Source organism: Hypomesus nipponensis, chromosome 18 (genome assembly GCF_054491055.1).
Source record: "Hypomesus nipponensis isolate SF chromosome 18, ASM5449105v1, whole genome shotgun sequence".
Lineage (NCBI taxonomy): Eukaryota > Metazoa > Chordata > Actinopteri > Osmeriformes > Osmeridae > Hypomesus > Hypomesus nipponensis.
This window is the reverse complement of record NC_140378.1, coordinates 18,385,187-18,402,317: the sequence shown is the minus strand read 5'-3', so window position 1 is coordinate 18,402,317 and position 17,131 is coordinate 18,385,187. Positions and strand designations below refer to the sequence as shown.

At 40.5% G+C, this 17,131-nt stretch overlaps 1 protein-coding gene and 1 long non-coding RNA gene across 3 annotated transcripts; one reads left to right on the top strand and one right to left on the bottom strand.

Moving 5' to 3' along the window:
- Positions 1-203: 203 nt before the first annotated feature.
- On the bottom strand, positions 204-14,941 carry LOC146252550 (mitochondrial carrier homolog 1-like). 2 transcript variants are annotated; one of them, XM_084680047.1, is made up of 12 exons: positions 14,663-14,940; positions 13,911-13,995; positions 13,675-13,781; positions 13,329-13,406; positions 12,961-13,018; positions 12,528-12,579; positions 12,157-12,216; positions 11,851-11,944; positions 10,717-10,764; positions 10,467-10,534; positions 1,642-1,717; positions 204-1,458 (listed from the first exon to the last, which is right to left on the bottom strand). In XM_084680047.1, exons 1-12 carry the CDS (start codon positions 14,828-14,830, stop codon positions 1,387-1,389), a joined length of 966 nt encoding a protein of 321 aa, XP_084536173.1. In that variant the 5' UTR covers positions 14,831-14,940; the 3' UTR covers positions 204-1,386. The 2 variants fall into 2 exon arrangements, with proteins under 2 accessions (XP_084536173.1, XP_084536174.1); XM_084680048.1 differs by lacking the exons at positions 204-1,458; positions 1,642-1,717 and adding an exon at positions 9,774-9,912 and having other exon boundaries at positions 14,663-14,941.
- LOC146252551 (uncharacterized) lies at positions 9,310-11,381 on the top strand. Its single transcript, XR_014732049.1, has 2 exons — positions 9,310-10,324; positions 10,427-11,381. It is a non-coding gene; the product is annotated as an uncharacterized LOC146252551 (long non-coding RNA).
- Positions 14,942-17,131: the final 2,190 nt, after the last annotated feature.

The window sequence follows — 17,131 nt, the reverse complement described above, 5'->3', positions numbered from 1 at the left end:
CCTAGTGGAGCAGAGAGAAAATATTACAAATACAAATTATGAAAAGTCGATGAGTGATTCACTGTGAATAGGAAGTGTGTGGGGTTTCTAATAAAACACACAGTAGCCTACATGACCATCCTCTTACTCTTTCATAATTGTTTAAAGATCGTGTGCAAGGTTGTTTTCTTCTTAGTGTAAAAAATATAGCAACACTGAAAGAATCATTTTAGTCTCGTTTTATTTATAAAACCAGATTACAAGCCATGTTAAAACAATCAGAGAAGAGACAGAGGAATATGGTGGATTTCGAATCATCTCTGGAAAATAAGAGTAATGTGAAGACATAATAATCAAGGTCACAAAAAGACATTGTTGCTCTGCTTTCTTTTGAAAATCAGACTGAAAACAGAACCCACAAGAGAGAGCATGTTCACTTTGAGAGAACAAGACATAGATAAGACGACATCATTCTACTCGACAACACACTTTTCAGAAAGACACTAAATAGATGACCAAAGGTATTTAAAGTGCTTCTTCAAAAGGACACACACACACTAAATCATCAAACCACGGTTCATCGTATACTTGTCATGCTACTTCCACGCCTTTAGTCCAAGCAAACAAGCACCCACCCACCCCCACCCCTCTGCCTGAGGCAACTGGGATGTTTCAAAAGAAGGAAAGGATACACAGTCTGCATCACTGATCATCACTGATCATGAGGGGACACTTACGGTTTGTAAACAAAGGGGATATATGTCTCAGTGCTAATGAGGTCCACAGAGCACTGTCAGGACAACTAGCATGCAGCACCAACAATTAATATATGTTTTGTATTTGCAAATGTCTGCCTGTGAGTTTATCTTAAAAGGTGAGTTTAGCACGTCTTAGCAAATATTCCGGGACTATACTTAGGAAGAACATTTTTAGGAAACTAACATTTGGCATTTTGTACAGTTAGTCAACTGAACACTTAGTTTATTGTTGTTTATAAGTCCCAACCCTTCATAGAACTTTAGTATATTGGTTGAAAAAATAAATTAATGGCAACATAAAGTGACACACACAAGTAAACAAAGAAAAAAGTAGTAGTGCAACTTTGGGCTGGTAGTTTGAAACGGGAATACTTTTCACAATGACAATTAATTGCCAAGAATAAGCATCAAGCTCACAATCCAACGGCACAATTAAAACTTTTTCGGTGGTCAAGAGAAAAAAAATGCTGTTTAATTTCTAAGTAGATTTAACTTTTCAAACAGACAGCACACCAGCAATATCTTACTGCCATCCTTCTATCCAAAGGTGGGTCAAGCTCGGTCTAATGGAGGACACAAGTGGCTCATCACTCTGAGGCACCAGACTAGGAGGAGTAACAGTGACAAGGGGTGTCGACAGGAAGTGACATCATTCCTCAAAGACCATGGTTGTTATAGGCACTCTGCGGAAGAAGAAGCTGGATCCTCGAAAGAGATTGCCCTGCAGGAAAGCAATTACAAGGAGCTTCACGATATGTATCTTGATGGCACTGTGCACTAGCTGACAGTGTCTCTAATAACCTTAAATAGAGGCCTGAGAGGCATGTCAAGTACTCAGAGATTTCCAGATACACTTTGCCTGTCATATCTGTCGAATATCAGTATTGAAAGGGGAGCTGTGTACCTGTTGGCTCAGGTGACTCCAGCAGTGGACCCAAGATTTGAAGATAGGAGAATTTGGAGGAAGACCTGCTACCAATCTGTAAACACACAGACACACACATGCTTTATTTGAATCCACAAATTAAATTAATTGGGCATAAAAAAAGGAGGGAGGGAATTCCTAAATGTTGAAAGATACTTAGAGGTATTATTAATGTTGTTTAATGCTGAACTTCCCACTAAAACGGGGCGTTGTCCTTCCAGCTATACCTGAATCCTCTTTTGGGCATGCCAGGAACACGAACGTCTGCACATCAGAGCAGTCTGTCACTCAATGGGTTTTAAATAACTAGTAGATTCACCCTCTACAACATCCGGAAGATCATGAGATACCTGTCTGAGCACTCCACCCGGCTGCTTGTCCAAGCACTTGTCCTCTCCAAGTTGGACTACTGCAACTCGCTGCTCGCCGGTCACCCAACATGTGCAACCCGCCCTCTTCAGAGGATTCAGAATGCAGCGGCACACCTGGTCTACAATCTACCCAGACGCTCCCACGTTACCCCGCTCCTCATCTCCCTCCACTGGCTACCCATCACGGCCCGCATCAGATTCAAGACCCTGGTACTGACCTTCCGAGCAGTGAAGGGGACTGCACCCGACTACATCAAGTCTCTCCTGCAGCCTTACACCCCCACCCGCCACCTACGGTCTTCTTCAGACAACCGTCTGGTGGTCTCACCGCTCAAGACCGCCCGATCCCAACACGAGCTCTTCTCCTACCTGGCCCCCCAGTGGTGGAATCAACTCCCCACCTCCATCAGAGACACAGACTGTCTCTCCACCTTCAAGAGACGCTCAAGACGCACTTGTTCCGGGAGTACAACGGTACTTAGGAATGGTTTGCTGAACCCATTGCTAGTTTCCTTAAGGATCACAATGACTCTTGCTTAGAGACTTGTTGCTCTTGTTGGTTAGTGGTAACTGATTTAAGATGTTGTATTCGCTGCAAAATATTCTATTTTAGTTAATCTTATTTTTATTTTATTTTACTGTTGCTTGTTTTTCTACAGGTACACTTGCACTTAGAGATTCATGTTGTTTAATTGTAACTTGCTTAACTACATGCTCTTATGGTTCTTCCCTTTGGCACTTATTTTTTGGTTGTTCACAATGTGTGCTTCTTGTTTTGGCTACCCGCAATGCTTTGGGGCTATCTTGTTGTTGTTATTATCAGTGACCTATGCACTTTGTAAAGCTCTCTCTTGGAAGTCGCTTTTGATAAAAGTGTCTGCTAAATGAATAAATGTAAATATAATGTAACTGGATTGTTGTGTACCTTTTTGAATTAGACAAAAGGACCCTGTCCTGAAATGAGTCTAATGACAGTTAATGGCAATACTATTTGGAAATTACAATACTATTTTAATATTAGCCAACATTTCAAAATACAGGCAAGTTTAAATGACCACGTCCTGATTTTAATGAACTTACATTTGGGTCAGTAGACTTAAATACCTAGGGTGTAGGCTACTGAGTATGCCAATAATGCGATGATCCCATAAACGCTAACAACGAGTCAGTTGTGGAATGTGTTTGTTACGTGTGAAATGAGTAATTTGGGTGTTGAGCGAGAAAGAATTACGTAATTATTAGGCTTTTATGACGCACACGTCCGTCAAAACAGGTATATTATTTGAATACAGCACCATCGTAAAATCATTCAGTTGGTGTGTTTCATAAATGAGCGGGGCAGGCACGTAGTCATATGTTATTTTGTCATCCTAGCCGCCTATAGATAAGACTGTTGGATCATTTAAGTTAATTGCGCCTTGTTAGAGATCTTAATTTAGTATTAGTTTTATTTATTTACCTAAACACTGTAGAGATGTGCTTGAAATTATTTAATGGGACTTTAGCGGTCATCAAGCCAGCAGACGGCGGAAAAGTACACTCTTCGTCGTTCTCCAGGTGAGGATATATCAGCTTGTCTGTCAGTGTTATTACCATCAATGCCGTATTGTTATTGTTATTGATATGCATATTTGATATGTTGTTCTTAAAGATGGTAATGAACACTCCAAAATCAATTTCAAAACATTGAAGATGTTTGACAAAAACAGCGATTAGACCTACATCGTCAAAACTAACATACTTATTTTTTGAGAAGTAAAACATTTTGCCCGCTTGCATTAGCTATTGATGTCCCTGCCAGATGTCCCTGATACCAAACTTGCGTCCCTGAACTGTTGTATAGTGGGTTAAGCAAGGGGAGTTTCTATAGCCTAGTAGTGCATTGTGCGCAGCAAGTTTGAGTGAAAAACCTGCCTCTGCGCATTACATTTACATTTAGTAATTTCGCAGACGCTCTTATCCAGAGCGACTTACAGTAAGTACAGGGACATTCCCCCCAGGCAAATAGGGTGAAGTGCCTTGCCCAAGGACACACCATCACTTTTCACAGCCAGGAATCGAACCTGCAACCATCTGATTACTAGCCCAATTCCCTAACCGCTCAGCCACCTGACTCCCCACATAACACTGACAGTTAGGCTACAAGTAGTATTTTGCAGCATTGGTCAAAGTGTGTTTGCGATGTTCGGGAAAACCAGTAATGTCCTGCCGGAGGAGCCCACTGGTTTGGAAATGTAGCCTAATACAGCGTTACTAAGACAACAGCTACAGTGGAGCCTTATTGAATATGTTTAGGAGATAGAACAGAGTCGAATTAGATTTCTCCATCGAAACAGAATGTATATTGTATGGATTGTATAGAGAGGTTATGATATAAGTAAAAATACACCATGGTTTGCTTCAAGCTTTGTCACGAAGATCAACTATATCCAAGGTCAAGGTCAGTTTTCTTTTTGTTTTTTCATTAATTGCATTCTATATTTTTAAAATGTACTTTTTTTTTACCTGTGCTTTAAAGAAAAAGAAAGATATTTTTACATCTCTTTATAAGATCTATATTTACCTCTTAAAATCTGGAATGTTATCTTACATTAGCTATCTTATCTCTGTTATGCTGAACAACCAGTAAGACCAGTAAACCACACATAAATACATTCTACATTTTGGGAGGATGTTCAATTTGTTTTCAAGTGTGTCACAGATGTGAACTTCAAGATGAAGTAACTGCTCAGTTACTTCATGTCTCCAGACAACCGTGACATGATGTTATCGAATCACAGACCTAACCCACACAGAGAAGACTGGCACTGTCATCACCTCTAATCCGTCCATCAACAGTCTTTTGTTCTCCATCTACAGAAACTCCAGCAACTCATCCAGCAATGTTTTTTTTTTTTTTCAAGTATGTTGAGGACAACACCCTCCAGATTCCAACATCATCATCCTCATCGCGAAGATCTGCATTTGTTCTCATCCTGTGTTATTTTGCAGATGGTATCATAGTCTCGGTTGAAAGGCTGAGACCACAATGCTTTAATTCAAAGAGGATGCCAATCTCATCTGAATGACATATTTTTGTACACATACCAGATGCTTTTCAGTACCTCAGTGCATATTCTTTAGAAAGTAAACAAAAAGGATCCTCTTCCTATTCACTGACAACACAAACACAATACAACTCCGCCTCATGATTGGCTAATTACATAGTCATTACGTGAGTCAGCTAGGAAGGACGACTCTGTGAAAAGTCAATAATAAGCTCGGATGTACTTGTATTAAGTCTGTTGTCTGGTCTATGAACGGACAGCCGGGTCGACGGCCGCGTCACTTTGCCAGTTTACTTTTAAAATTCCACCGGACCATCTTCCAAACTTAAATGAGAAAACTTTCCAAAACTGAAAATAAAGAATGAGCTTGACTTGGTAAGTTTTCATTGACTTGAAATTGCTCTTTTGTTTTTGCTTAGAAATATGTTAAATCGCAAGATCGAGATAGAAAATTGACTCTGCTGTTGCATAGGTGTTGCAGACTAAACATATTAACGTAAACAAGATTGAACTCTCCCTAATAATTGACTTTTAATATTGGCATGAGGGCTTTTTTTATTTAAGTTGTTTGTTAGCTAGAAATGTACACACCAAATGGAGATATCTAGATAGTAGATGCATTAATCTTTGCATGGTATTAACATTTTTACATTTAATTAGTTTCCTAGATGTATGCTCACCAGATGGAGGTAGATAGATAGGAGCTACATATTAGTATTATATATATTACTCATGTACATAAGTAGGACTTTGGAACAACCTACTCCTGTCTTCAATCTAATTTCCTGTTCTTACCTTCTGTACAGACCACCACTCTGTAATTGAAGAGGATTTTGTGATGGTTATCTTGTCAACAGTACCACATAAATCTTAACTTCCTCAAGTTACAACTAACAAACCGCAATCAAAATGTCTCTTCATGAGTGACATGAGTTGCGTAGTACAGATTTCCCTAACCAGTCTTTCTACTCTGTATTTTTCCAGCCTAAAGTCTGCATCCAAGAAAGACTTCAAGAAGTAAACAATCGCCTACATTTTGCTCATCTTCAAGAGGATCAGCCTTTTACTTTTTCACCTGACGTGTCCGTACTATTCCTTAAAGAGCGCACAACCTGGAGTTTTGAACGCCCTACACACGTCCTTGGGTCATCATGACTAATACACCTGCCGAATTTTTACTTAATATAGTGCCCGTTTCTCGAGATATTTAAGCCACAGACAGACACACACAGAGATGAGTGTGCCTTTATGGTAAAAAAAAAAAATGCCCTTCTGTTCTTTGTTCTGCTTGCATTCCGTTCTGCTCTGTGGGATCATTTGACACAAACTTTTGATAACTAGCTCGCATGGGTAAATTTCCTGGGTTATTTGCAACAAATGAATTAGGTAGTTCAGAAGAGATTATCTTGTCATTTTTTTGTCTGAAATAACCGAACAGCAGAACGGTGTGTGAGTAGAACCAGTGAACATCTATTAAATGAAAGCTTTGTAAGTAGGTGCTGCCCTGGGTTAACTATTAAATTCGAAACAAATATACGCCAATAATAAAGTGGGCGCGCCCTTCATACTGTTCAAACCACTCAAGCTCAGAGGATATGACGAAACTAGATCTTGTGAGTTTTTTGGATTGTTTTCACTCAAGCATAACTTGTTAGTTAGCTAGATTTCTACTGACCAGATATCTACATTGGTGCATTGTAACTAAATTACAATTGCAAATAGAAAGCAAACAAATGCATTGCTATTTGTTTTACAGTACAATATACCTTATGTATGTAGGACTCTATAATGATTATTGATCAAAACCAATTTACAGTTTATTGTTTCATATTTTGACACTTTTTCCCATCTCTACAGACCACAGCCCACTCACTTCAAAAGAATCCGCATTCGACAAGACTACAGGATGTAGTCTCATGTAGACCATGCTGAGTTACACATTAGATTTACTTTAACTAATTCAGAAGAATGTAAATCACTAGTGTTTTAATGCTTCCTTTATACAGCTGGCAGACTGCATCCAAGAACAATTTTTTTAAGGAAATGGTGTCAACAGGAACAGTTTCGTACATTTTGCAACTCTACAAGAGGATCTGCATTCTACATCCGTATTAATCCACGACGTGTGCAAACCTCAAGAATTTCAAACGTGATTCTCAGTAATATGATAAAGTGGTTGAGATTGCGATGCCTCAACAGCTACATCATGTTACTGAATATCAAGTACAAATCTACCCTACAGAGGGGAGAAGCACTGTGCTCTCTGCCTTCTCAACTCTGTAGATGTAAATTAGTGCTTTTTAAAGGGACACTCAACAGGATACAGCTGTTTTTGGCTCTTTACAATGAGAGTGTTGCTATAAGAGCAGGTTTCAATTGTGAGGAGTCAATAATAGTAAGAGGACGTTTATGTTAAACGTTTAACGTTAGTTGGTTAAACTCACTCCTTAGTATCAATACCGCCTTAAGTTTTCACTGGAAGTATTTCCATCTCAAATGAAGCCTTTTTTCAACCTCAGAAGACTTACTCCACTTACAACATGGAATGAGGTAAATTGATATTGGCATGAGTAAAAATGTTTGACGAACTTCATGAGTTACGAACTAGTTAGTTAGATGTCCACTGGACAAACAGAATACAAAAATAGATATAATTGCATGATATATCACTAATTTCACAGTAGATTGTAGCTCACATATGTAAGGCTTTAAGGTACCTGTTGAAACTCCTGACTTCTGTGTAATCTCCTGTTCTTATCTTCTCTGCAGATCACCCACTCCGTATTTGAGGAAAACTTTTAGATGTTCATCTTTTCAAAAGAACCACTTAAATAATATCAGCTAAACTGCTTCAATTTACCATTACAATCCACACTCCACATTTCTTTTTATGAGTATCAGCATATGACACCAATTGAGTTGTACACATTTCACTAACCAGTCTTTCTACTCTACATTTCTACAGCCTAAAGTCTGCATCCAAGAACAATTTCAAGAAGTAAACAATGTCTACAGAAACAATCGCCTACATTTTGCTACTCTTCAGGAGAATAGGCATTTTACTTTTTCACTAGACCTTTGTCAGCCAAACTATTCTGTAAACTGCGCAACATGGAGATTTTCGAACGTGATTCTCAGTAATATGGCAAAGTGACTGAGACTGATATCTCAACAGCTTTCTCATCTTACTGAATGACTAGCATTTACTAACAGTTGAAAGTTAGCTTGCGTGGGTGAATTTACTTGGTTATTTTCAACAAATTAATTTAAATCGTTCAGAGGAGATCTCATTTGGACAACATTATGACATTTTTAAAACTCAGAGCAGTCGCTGACATGAACACAAAGACAAGAAAATATATCAATGTGAGTTTTTCATATTTTTTTCTCTGAAACAACTTATTAGTTAGATAATTTCTACAGACCAGATGTCTACAGTACACTGGTAGACCTAGAAAGTATATTACAATTGCAACATACATACTGTAAATCTTGCTATTTGTTTTACAGTACAATACATCTCATGTATGTTGGTTGGTATTGTTAATAATATCAAATTTTATTGTAATTCTGACACACTTCCTTCCATCTCTCCAGACCACATCAAAAGTATCTACATTCAACAAGACTACAGGACACATCAGACCATAAGGTTACACATCAGATGTACTTATATTCACTTAAACTAATTCAGAAGCATGTAAATCACTAGTCTTTTCATTCTTCCTTTCTACAGCTGGCAGACTGCATCCAAGAACAATTTAAAAAAGGAAATGGTGTCAACAGAAACAGTTTCGTACATTTTGCAAATCTCTAGGATCTGCATTCTACATCCGTATCCGCAACGTGTGCAAACCTGGATCATTTTAAACGTGATTCTTAGAAACATGGTAAAATGGTTGAGATTGCGATGCCTCAACAGCTACATCATGTTACTGAATATAAGTACAAATTTACCCTACAGGGTGGAGAAGCACTGTGCTCTCTGCCTTCTCAACTCTGTAGATGGAACATATATTAGTGCTTTTTAAAAGGGACACCCAACAAGACATAGTCACAATGAACCAAGGAGCTTCTTCCTGTGTAATAATGTCTTCATTTAGCAGACACTTTAAATCAAAAACAGGGGAGGGGGATTTGAACCTGCAACCTCTCAAACTGCAATCAAATCCTCTCCGACTGAGCGATACTCATCCTGACAGAAGCATCAACATATTACAACCCTGCCCTCTTTATTGGCTCTTTACAATGACAGTGTTGCCATAACAGCAGGTTTTGATTGTTAGGAGTCAATAAACAGTGTGTAGGTGGGCTTGCATTATGTTTATCCTCTTGTCTGTGAGTGGGCTGTCTGGTGCAAACGAGTCGGTTAAACTCACTCAGTGTCAATAGCCCAACCTCCGAGCTGCGACATTAAGTGGTCTGCATTTTCGCGGCGTAGCCAAGATCGAACCCAGGAGATGACGAGGAAATAATAATAAACGGGAAACAGAATTTCAACAGAAGACAGAAACTTATGTTGTTTATGACTAATAGTCATGTGACCATGTCAGAAGACCCCAGATCAATCCCAGGAGTGGATGAGGAAGTGAGGAACACATTTGCGATGCATTATGATGTGTTTCCATTTGCACTGGACATCCTTAAAGTAATTTCTTTAACCTCAGTGAAGACTCAGATTCCACAGCAGGAATGCGGAATGAGGTAAAGATGGTTAGCTAAATGTCCACTGACCAGATATGTAGATGTCTGTATAGCTTTACAATAATGGTAAACGCCGATCTGCTGTCTTGTGTAATCTCCTTTCCTTTCCATCTCTACAGACTACCAGGCTGTATTTGAAAAGGATTTGAGGAAGATTACCCTGTCAAATGAATCTACAAATTCCACCAACATACACCACACTACATTTCTCTTCAAAAGTATCAGCATTTGACTAGACAACGGAATATAAAGTATCCAAATATTATATATTTAACTCACTAATGCAAAAGTATGTTCATCACAAGTCTCTCTATTCTTAATTTACTACTGTCCACAGACTGCATACAAGAACGATACAAAAGAGAATGTCATCAGCCAATCAGTCAACAGTCATCACATGATGTCATCAGAAAAAGTCACATCAGTTTTTGCTACTCAGCAAGAAGATGAGCATTGGACTTTTTTGCGTGCTATTTTTAAATAATTTTCTTCAGAAGCGAACAAACCTCGAACATTTCTAAAGAAATTCTCAGTAACATGGTAAAGAGAGTCCGATACCTCGACAGCTATATCATCTTACTGAATAACAAGTACAAAACTACCAATCTTTAAATGGAACATACTATATTTGTGTTTTTTAAGGGTCAATTCTAAATCCAAGTCAGACCTTCAAACCACTCACCCACAATTGTTGACTGCCATAAGATCTGCCACCAGCATGAAAGGATATGTCAACACGCTCACTGCGATCTTGAGTAAAGATAAGGCAAATAAGACAAAAAATACCAGGGATTTTATCGTAGATAAACAATGAAGTATTTTCGGACTTCTGTTTGAGGAGTGTCTATTGTGTTGTGCAGTAGTTCAACGTCTATCAAATGTCAAGAAAAGTTGTACTGCAGGGATAAAACACTGAAATACCCTCAACTTACCCCCATCACAAACTTAGTGTAGCTTCTCACTGCTGGTGCTTGGCTGAACTGCAAAAACAAATCACAAGGATGATGGTGTTTTACTTTGAGTAATATGTTTGCAGTTGCCGTAGTAATTCGATTGAAATTCGAATCGAATGTCGTATTTTATATATTTGATCCGACTCCTTGTTACAAATCAGCACATTCATCCACATGTTTCCACACCTGGCCTCTATAAAGTTGTTCATTGGTTTAATGATCCATCCAGTGATCCATGTTCCCTTCTCTCCTGTTTGCTGTCAAACTGTTCTCTCCTGTTTGCTGTCTATCTGTTTGCTGTCATTTCGGAGCTCCGGAGCATTTCCCCCTGTGGCCCCTGTCCCTGCGTTGAGTTGCCTGGTGCCACTGCATACCCTTGGCTGACCAACCCTGACCTCACCTCCAGAGAGATGGAGGCCCCTGAATCCTGGATCCAACACTCTAACCCTAACCCTACCTAGAGGCAATCCAACTACACCAGCTACAAAGATCTACAGTCAACCTACATGATATCTGACCCCGGGACTTGTTGAACTGCTGTCAAATGGTCTTCCACTGAGCTATCCGTATCCATCATCTATAGATCGTAAAACATACCTTCATGAATGAGATTGTAATTTAAATAAATATATTCTATATATATATATCTTTGACTTCTTTGTGAGCAAGTACACCAATACTAATGATGGTAAAGTAAGGTCAAATGTGAGAGATCAGCAGCTGTAAGTGCGTGGGCAGTAAGGAGGGGGCTGGGCAGTAAGGGGGGGGGGGGGGGCAGTAAGGGGGGGGGTGGGCAGTAAGGGGGGGGGTGGGCAGTAAGGGGGGGGGGGGCAGTAAGGGGGGGGGGGCAGTAGGGGGGGGGCAGTAAGGGGGGGGGGGCAGTAAGGGGGGGGGTGGGCAGTAAGGGGGGGGGCAGTAAGGGGGGGGGGCAGTAGGGGGGGGGCAGTAAGGGGGGGGGGCAGTAAGGAGGGGGGCAGTAAGGGGGGGGGGGCAGTAGGGGGGGGGCAGTAAGGGGGGGGGGGCAGTAAGGGGGGGGCAGTAAGGGGGGGGGCAGTAAGGGGGGGGGGGCAGTAAGGGGGGGGGGCAGTAAGGGGGGGGCTGTGCTGGGCTTACATTGTCGTCCACAGCGTAGGTGTTGATGAAGTGTGCCAGAAGGTTACAGCACCACAGGAAGATGACCTCACCAAGAAGATGGGGCACCAGACCCCTGAAAAACACACAGCAATCAGAGTTGAGGTCAAAGGTCAAATGAATACCCCAAACACTTGCAAACCACTTTTGTGATGGGTAGGGTGAGATAAACATCACTACTTCTGTTGGATATAATTGATGAATGTGGGTCTTGCAGAGAAATGAAAAGGCTGCTATGGCTGTACAAAGAGGCAATGAACAAAAAAAATATTTTAAAAAGTCACTCACACAAAGAAACCTTCAATGCCCTCTTCCTTGAAGATCCTGGAGACACAGCTGAACAAGCCCCTGTCACAGGCAACCCAAGCAGACAGCCAAGATGGGGAAATTGCACACAATACACACCCCTCACAGGCTTTATAACAGTGTTTGTCTCTGTCGGCTGAGACTGAACTACACATCTTGTGGGCAGAAGCAGCATTAGGCTGTAAAACAAAGTCAAAATTCAAATCATGGAAGAATTATTTCAATATCAATCGACACTGCTTATCATTGAGTGACAGATTGGGTTTGGCATCTGGATCAACTGACTGAGTCAGACAGAGCGTGAGCCTGTTATTTGCATAATCATTTTTCCCAGGTGATCTGTGTCGTCTTACTTGTACTTGACCTCACTCCCCACAAACTGGGCCATACAGCGCACAGAGATCACTGAAACACAAGAACGAAGACCACGTCAAAGAGGGCAGTGTCACCCCAAAGTAACCAGTGAATACTTCTACTAATGTATAGAACGCCGTTGTCATTATCAGGAAAATAAGCCCCGACAGGGCGAACAGCACTTCGACGCGAAGCGGAGGGGTGTAGCTTTGCTCGGAATAATATAATGAACGGCGTTCTATACATTATCCCTTACAGATTACACAAATAGGTCTGCAGGTTAATCTACTCAATTTCTACGTGGGTAAAAGAGGGGATAAATTCAAATGAAAGGTTACGTGATATAAAGCCATGAGGTTCAAGCTCAGAGAGAATAAGCAAACATAGACAGACAGACAGACGGTTGAGACAGTGATAAACTGTAGGACATACCATGGAAAGGATGGGTGGCTATTCTGGACAGGCACTGGATGACCATCTCATTTGAGGTCTTGGGAAAGCGTTAAATGGATGAACAAACAATAATATCAGATGCCAAATCCTATCTAATAAAATCTCAGGAGATCTCATAGAGGAACATTACAACATAGTTGTTTGGAATATGGATTGGGGATCAGTGTGTCGAATAGCAACTAAACATCACTAGACAAAATACACAATGTACCATTTTCCTAGTGGCAGCAAGTCTTTCTAACTTAGTGCAGAGAAAGGTAAGGGTGACTCCCATGGAATGAACAGCATGCTTTTCCTCAAGTTTGAAGGGTTTTATAACCATTTTAACATGACCTTTGACATTTCACCTCTCTGACTACTTTCATGACGGAGGTCTTCAGGTCATCTCGGTTCGATACGTGTTCTACCTGCTCTTGTGGGATGGCCTGTTGGCAAAGACAACAGACAAATGCCCTCTGTGATGTTGCATGTAAAAAGGGCTATACACACAAAGTTTGATTTGTATTTGAACAGGGAGTCAGGCATAGTCATTTAATAGTTCAATAGCAACACCACAATAAATACTAGGAAATCAGTTCATGTTCGTAATGAATAGTAATTCTTAGTGCATAGTGCATCCAATACTGTACATAAGAGGTACCCTAATTGACCTGTTACCTGAGGAATGACCACATCTTTGTAACATTCCCTCACCTGTTTGACTTTACTGCGGACCATCGTGGAGATGGCACTGGACATGATGCGGGGAGACAAGCCCCGGAAGAGCCCCCTCTTTCCATCCACCCTGATAATATACCGCGCTAACGACACACACACACACACACACCACACACACACACACACACACACACAGAACCACGTAAACAACTGGCCCCAGCAAAGAATTCTGGGTATTGACGTGACATTAGATTAAGACTCATTTTATTCACCATATGAGAAGAATCCAGGAAGGTACAGCACTTTCCTCCCAAACATGGTGGTCCCGACAGTTGGGGCAAGGGGTTCATGTCCGACCTGCAAACATAACCCATACCAATGGCTGCCAGCTGGGATGCGGGTCAGGTCAGGGATTGGCAATTGAACCACTCAATAACATGGAAATCATTGCTACTTTAATAAAAAGAGCTGCCTTAAAAAATATAGCCTTTAACCTTTTATTCACCAGGCTAGTGGACGTACACTTTACTGACTCATTCTAATGTAAATAAAAAGAATAATGTTTTAAAAAAATTATACAAATATACCGTGTGACCGCTTAATCTGCAGTCAAAGGCACTACCCACTAAGCTAACCTCTCCCCTAAACCTAATTAATTGAGCTATGAGTGGGTTTACTGTGGTCTGCCAGTTCAGACAGTAAAGATGAAGTGACTGAAGACTGAAGCGTCTCAATGGAATTTGGTCTGTCTGGCTGGAAATGTGAAGATCTTCATCACATACACAGCTGGAAGGAGATACAGTCAAACTTGCTCGCTGATTACGCTAGCTAAGTAGCTTGTTATTAGATGAAAGCTTGTGTAACGAATATGCACTGGTGGCTATTGCTTTAAAGTAGCCTATTTACTGGCCCGTCTACAGCTAGATAAACAAGTACTAAACCAACCAATTATAGCTAGTATGTTAATGACAAGACATGACAAGAATTGCTAGCTATAGTAGCTCATACTAGCTACTCTTGCTACCTGAATTAGCAGTTTGACGTATAACAGTGGGTGTGTGATCGCTGTCACTCCGGCTCCGAGAAGCAAGATCGCCGTGTCCATGTCTACCGGTGTGACGGCCGGGTCCCGCTCATATTGGGGGTCCGTTCGCCCACTAGTCTCACCGGACAAGTTCTCCGGTGTCACCATTTTAACGGCGGTATCGCGAGGAACTCTCTCCAGTTTGACCAAGGAAATCCACAAGCTCTGAAGCGACCGTAAGAGCGATGCGCAAAACAAAACCGTATCACGTGGTTACGAGCTAACTAGAACCAGAGAGCCAGTGGCTCTGACTACAACCAAAACATTGACGTTTTGTCAAAACTGCACTTACCATCAACTGTCCCCAGCAGATGGCAGTATTTACTCAAAATTGTTGATTGTGGCTATAGGCCAACTGTTTGTTAATCAGCATAATAACTTAACTAGCTACAAAACCCAAGTGTCAAATACATTACATTGCTTGGTACCACATTCATTATAGGCTGGTGTTGTTGCAAAGGTAAAACAGTAGACTCAAAATGCGTTGATGGAGGATAGGTTAAGTGGGGCCAACAAATATATTATATGAACAGATTATGGACTAGGCCTACGTTATTATAATTTCTTATCATTAAAAACTAGTTTAGTGACACTATCCGTAGTTCCAGTTGATGACGCTTTAGAAGTCCTTTCTTTGTACTTCCTTGTTAACATCTACAGGCACATTGGTGTAATATGATTAAGAACTCTAAACATAAAACCTAGTTTATATAAGCAACATGTGACAGCCAAATACAATGTCCAACTTTGAGGATAAAAAAGTGCTCTCAATATTTCCGCCTTCTAAACCGTATGTGAATATTTGGAAAGGTCCTCCAGTTAAATTGATTTTTACATCATAGGTAGCACAAAAGTCTAAGGAAATGTGGAAAGTCAACAAGCCACTTGAAAATCAGCATATTGTAGTGTAAAATGCACGCAACACACTTGAACTTTTACCTTTTCAAACATCAATACCAAATTAACTCCTGGCAGCATCATTTAGGCTAAACCATGATTATATCAAATATGATTCATTCTCCCAGTAAAACAGTGAATGAACAACTGATTGCTTCAACAAACAACTGTCAGCACTCATGAAAAACATGATTGGTCAATAAAGAAAGGCTTCTTTTTTTCCACACAAAAAACACACACACAAGCACACACGCCTTCAGACATAGGCCTACATATACTTAAATTCAGTAGACTACATGTAAACACATACATTCACACACAATTGCGTAGAATATACACACAAACTAAATGTAATAAGCACGGGGGTATGCTGTGGGTGTTTTTTGTGTATTAGTTCAGTCGTAACCAGAGCGCTGATTTACAATCATCATGGGCTGGCCTCGTCTCAACCCACTGCCCATTTCCATTTCACCGGACGGACGTAAGCCACTGCCGTTGACTCATCGACACATCCATCATTCAATACCACTGATGCCGATGTCCTAGACAGTGACCAACAGACCCTCGGCATCAAGGTGTCTACAATGCTAGGTTTGAAGAGCCGTTCACATTACATGTCAGTGAAACGAAACAGGATATTAATCACGTGCTGCGGTTGGTTATTCAAATCCGTCATGCAGTCATGACAGTCGTACTTGCAGGCCTGATGCTGAAGGTGTTAGTAAAACCTACACAAAGTGATAGACTACAGTACTCTCACATGCCTCTAGAGATGGCCAACAATAAACATAATATCTGTATGAAATATAAATTGTATTAAACGGATTTGCCTCAAGCGCTCACAAAAGATCCTGAAGCTATCATTCAAAGGGTATAAGTTATTGACTTCATTATGATTTCTGTCTCCTTACAATCTGCTTCAACATAAATTGAAATGATGAAATCTATAGTTCCCATTATTCACTTGAAGGGATGTTTTGTGTTTAATATGCCTCTGCCTCAATTCAATTAAGATGTTCCTGTCTGTCCACATAACTCTATTGATCACATAGCCACCGTTTTTACAGAAGCCTATTTACATGCCAAAGCGCTGAGTTTTATTAATGGCTGGCACTGGGGGGAGGGGGGTGATGGTCCATGCAGGATATGGAAGGTCAGTTGGTCAACATTAGGTTCAGGTTGGGGTCAAGCACTGAGCCAAGTTATGCAAATGTAGAGATTGATTTGGCAGTTTATGCCATTGTGATGGCTTTAGTTGATGTTATGGTTTTTCATAAGTCGTTTTGCTTTCTTTTATCTATGTATTTATTAGATTGCATGGGAAGCGACCAATGTAGTACATGACTGAAGGATGTTTGCAACTGTATTTCTGTGCTAACATCTAGACTGTGCTCAGAGATCTGAAGAGGAAATTGCCATCTGTGACAATTCTTTCAAACAGTTTCCCTCTTTCCAAATACTCTGAGAGGAGTAATGAACCAACAGGGTTATCAACAGGCATTGTACGTGCAT

What these genes read in the sequence shown, in the direction of transcription:
- LOC146252550 (XM_084680047.1), bottom strand. Translation starts at nt 14,830, where the DNA reads ATGGTGACACCGGAGAACTTGTCCGGTGAGACTAGTGGGCGAACGGAC. An exon ending in TCCTGGATTCTTCTCATATG is followed by an intron (nt 13,782 to 13,910) that starts GTGAATAAAATG and finishes GTGTGTCGTTAG; the next exon opens with CGCGGTATATTATCAGGGTG. An exon ending in ATGGCAGTCAACAATTGTGG is followed by an intron (nt 1,718 to 10,466) that starts GTGAGTGGTTTG and finishes GTGTGTTTACAG; the next exon opens with ATTGGTAGCAGGTCTTCCTC.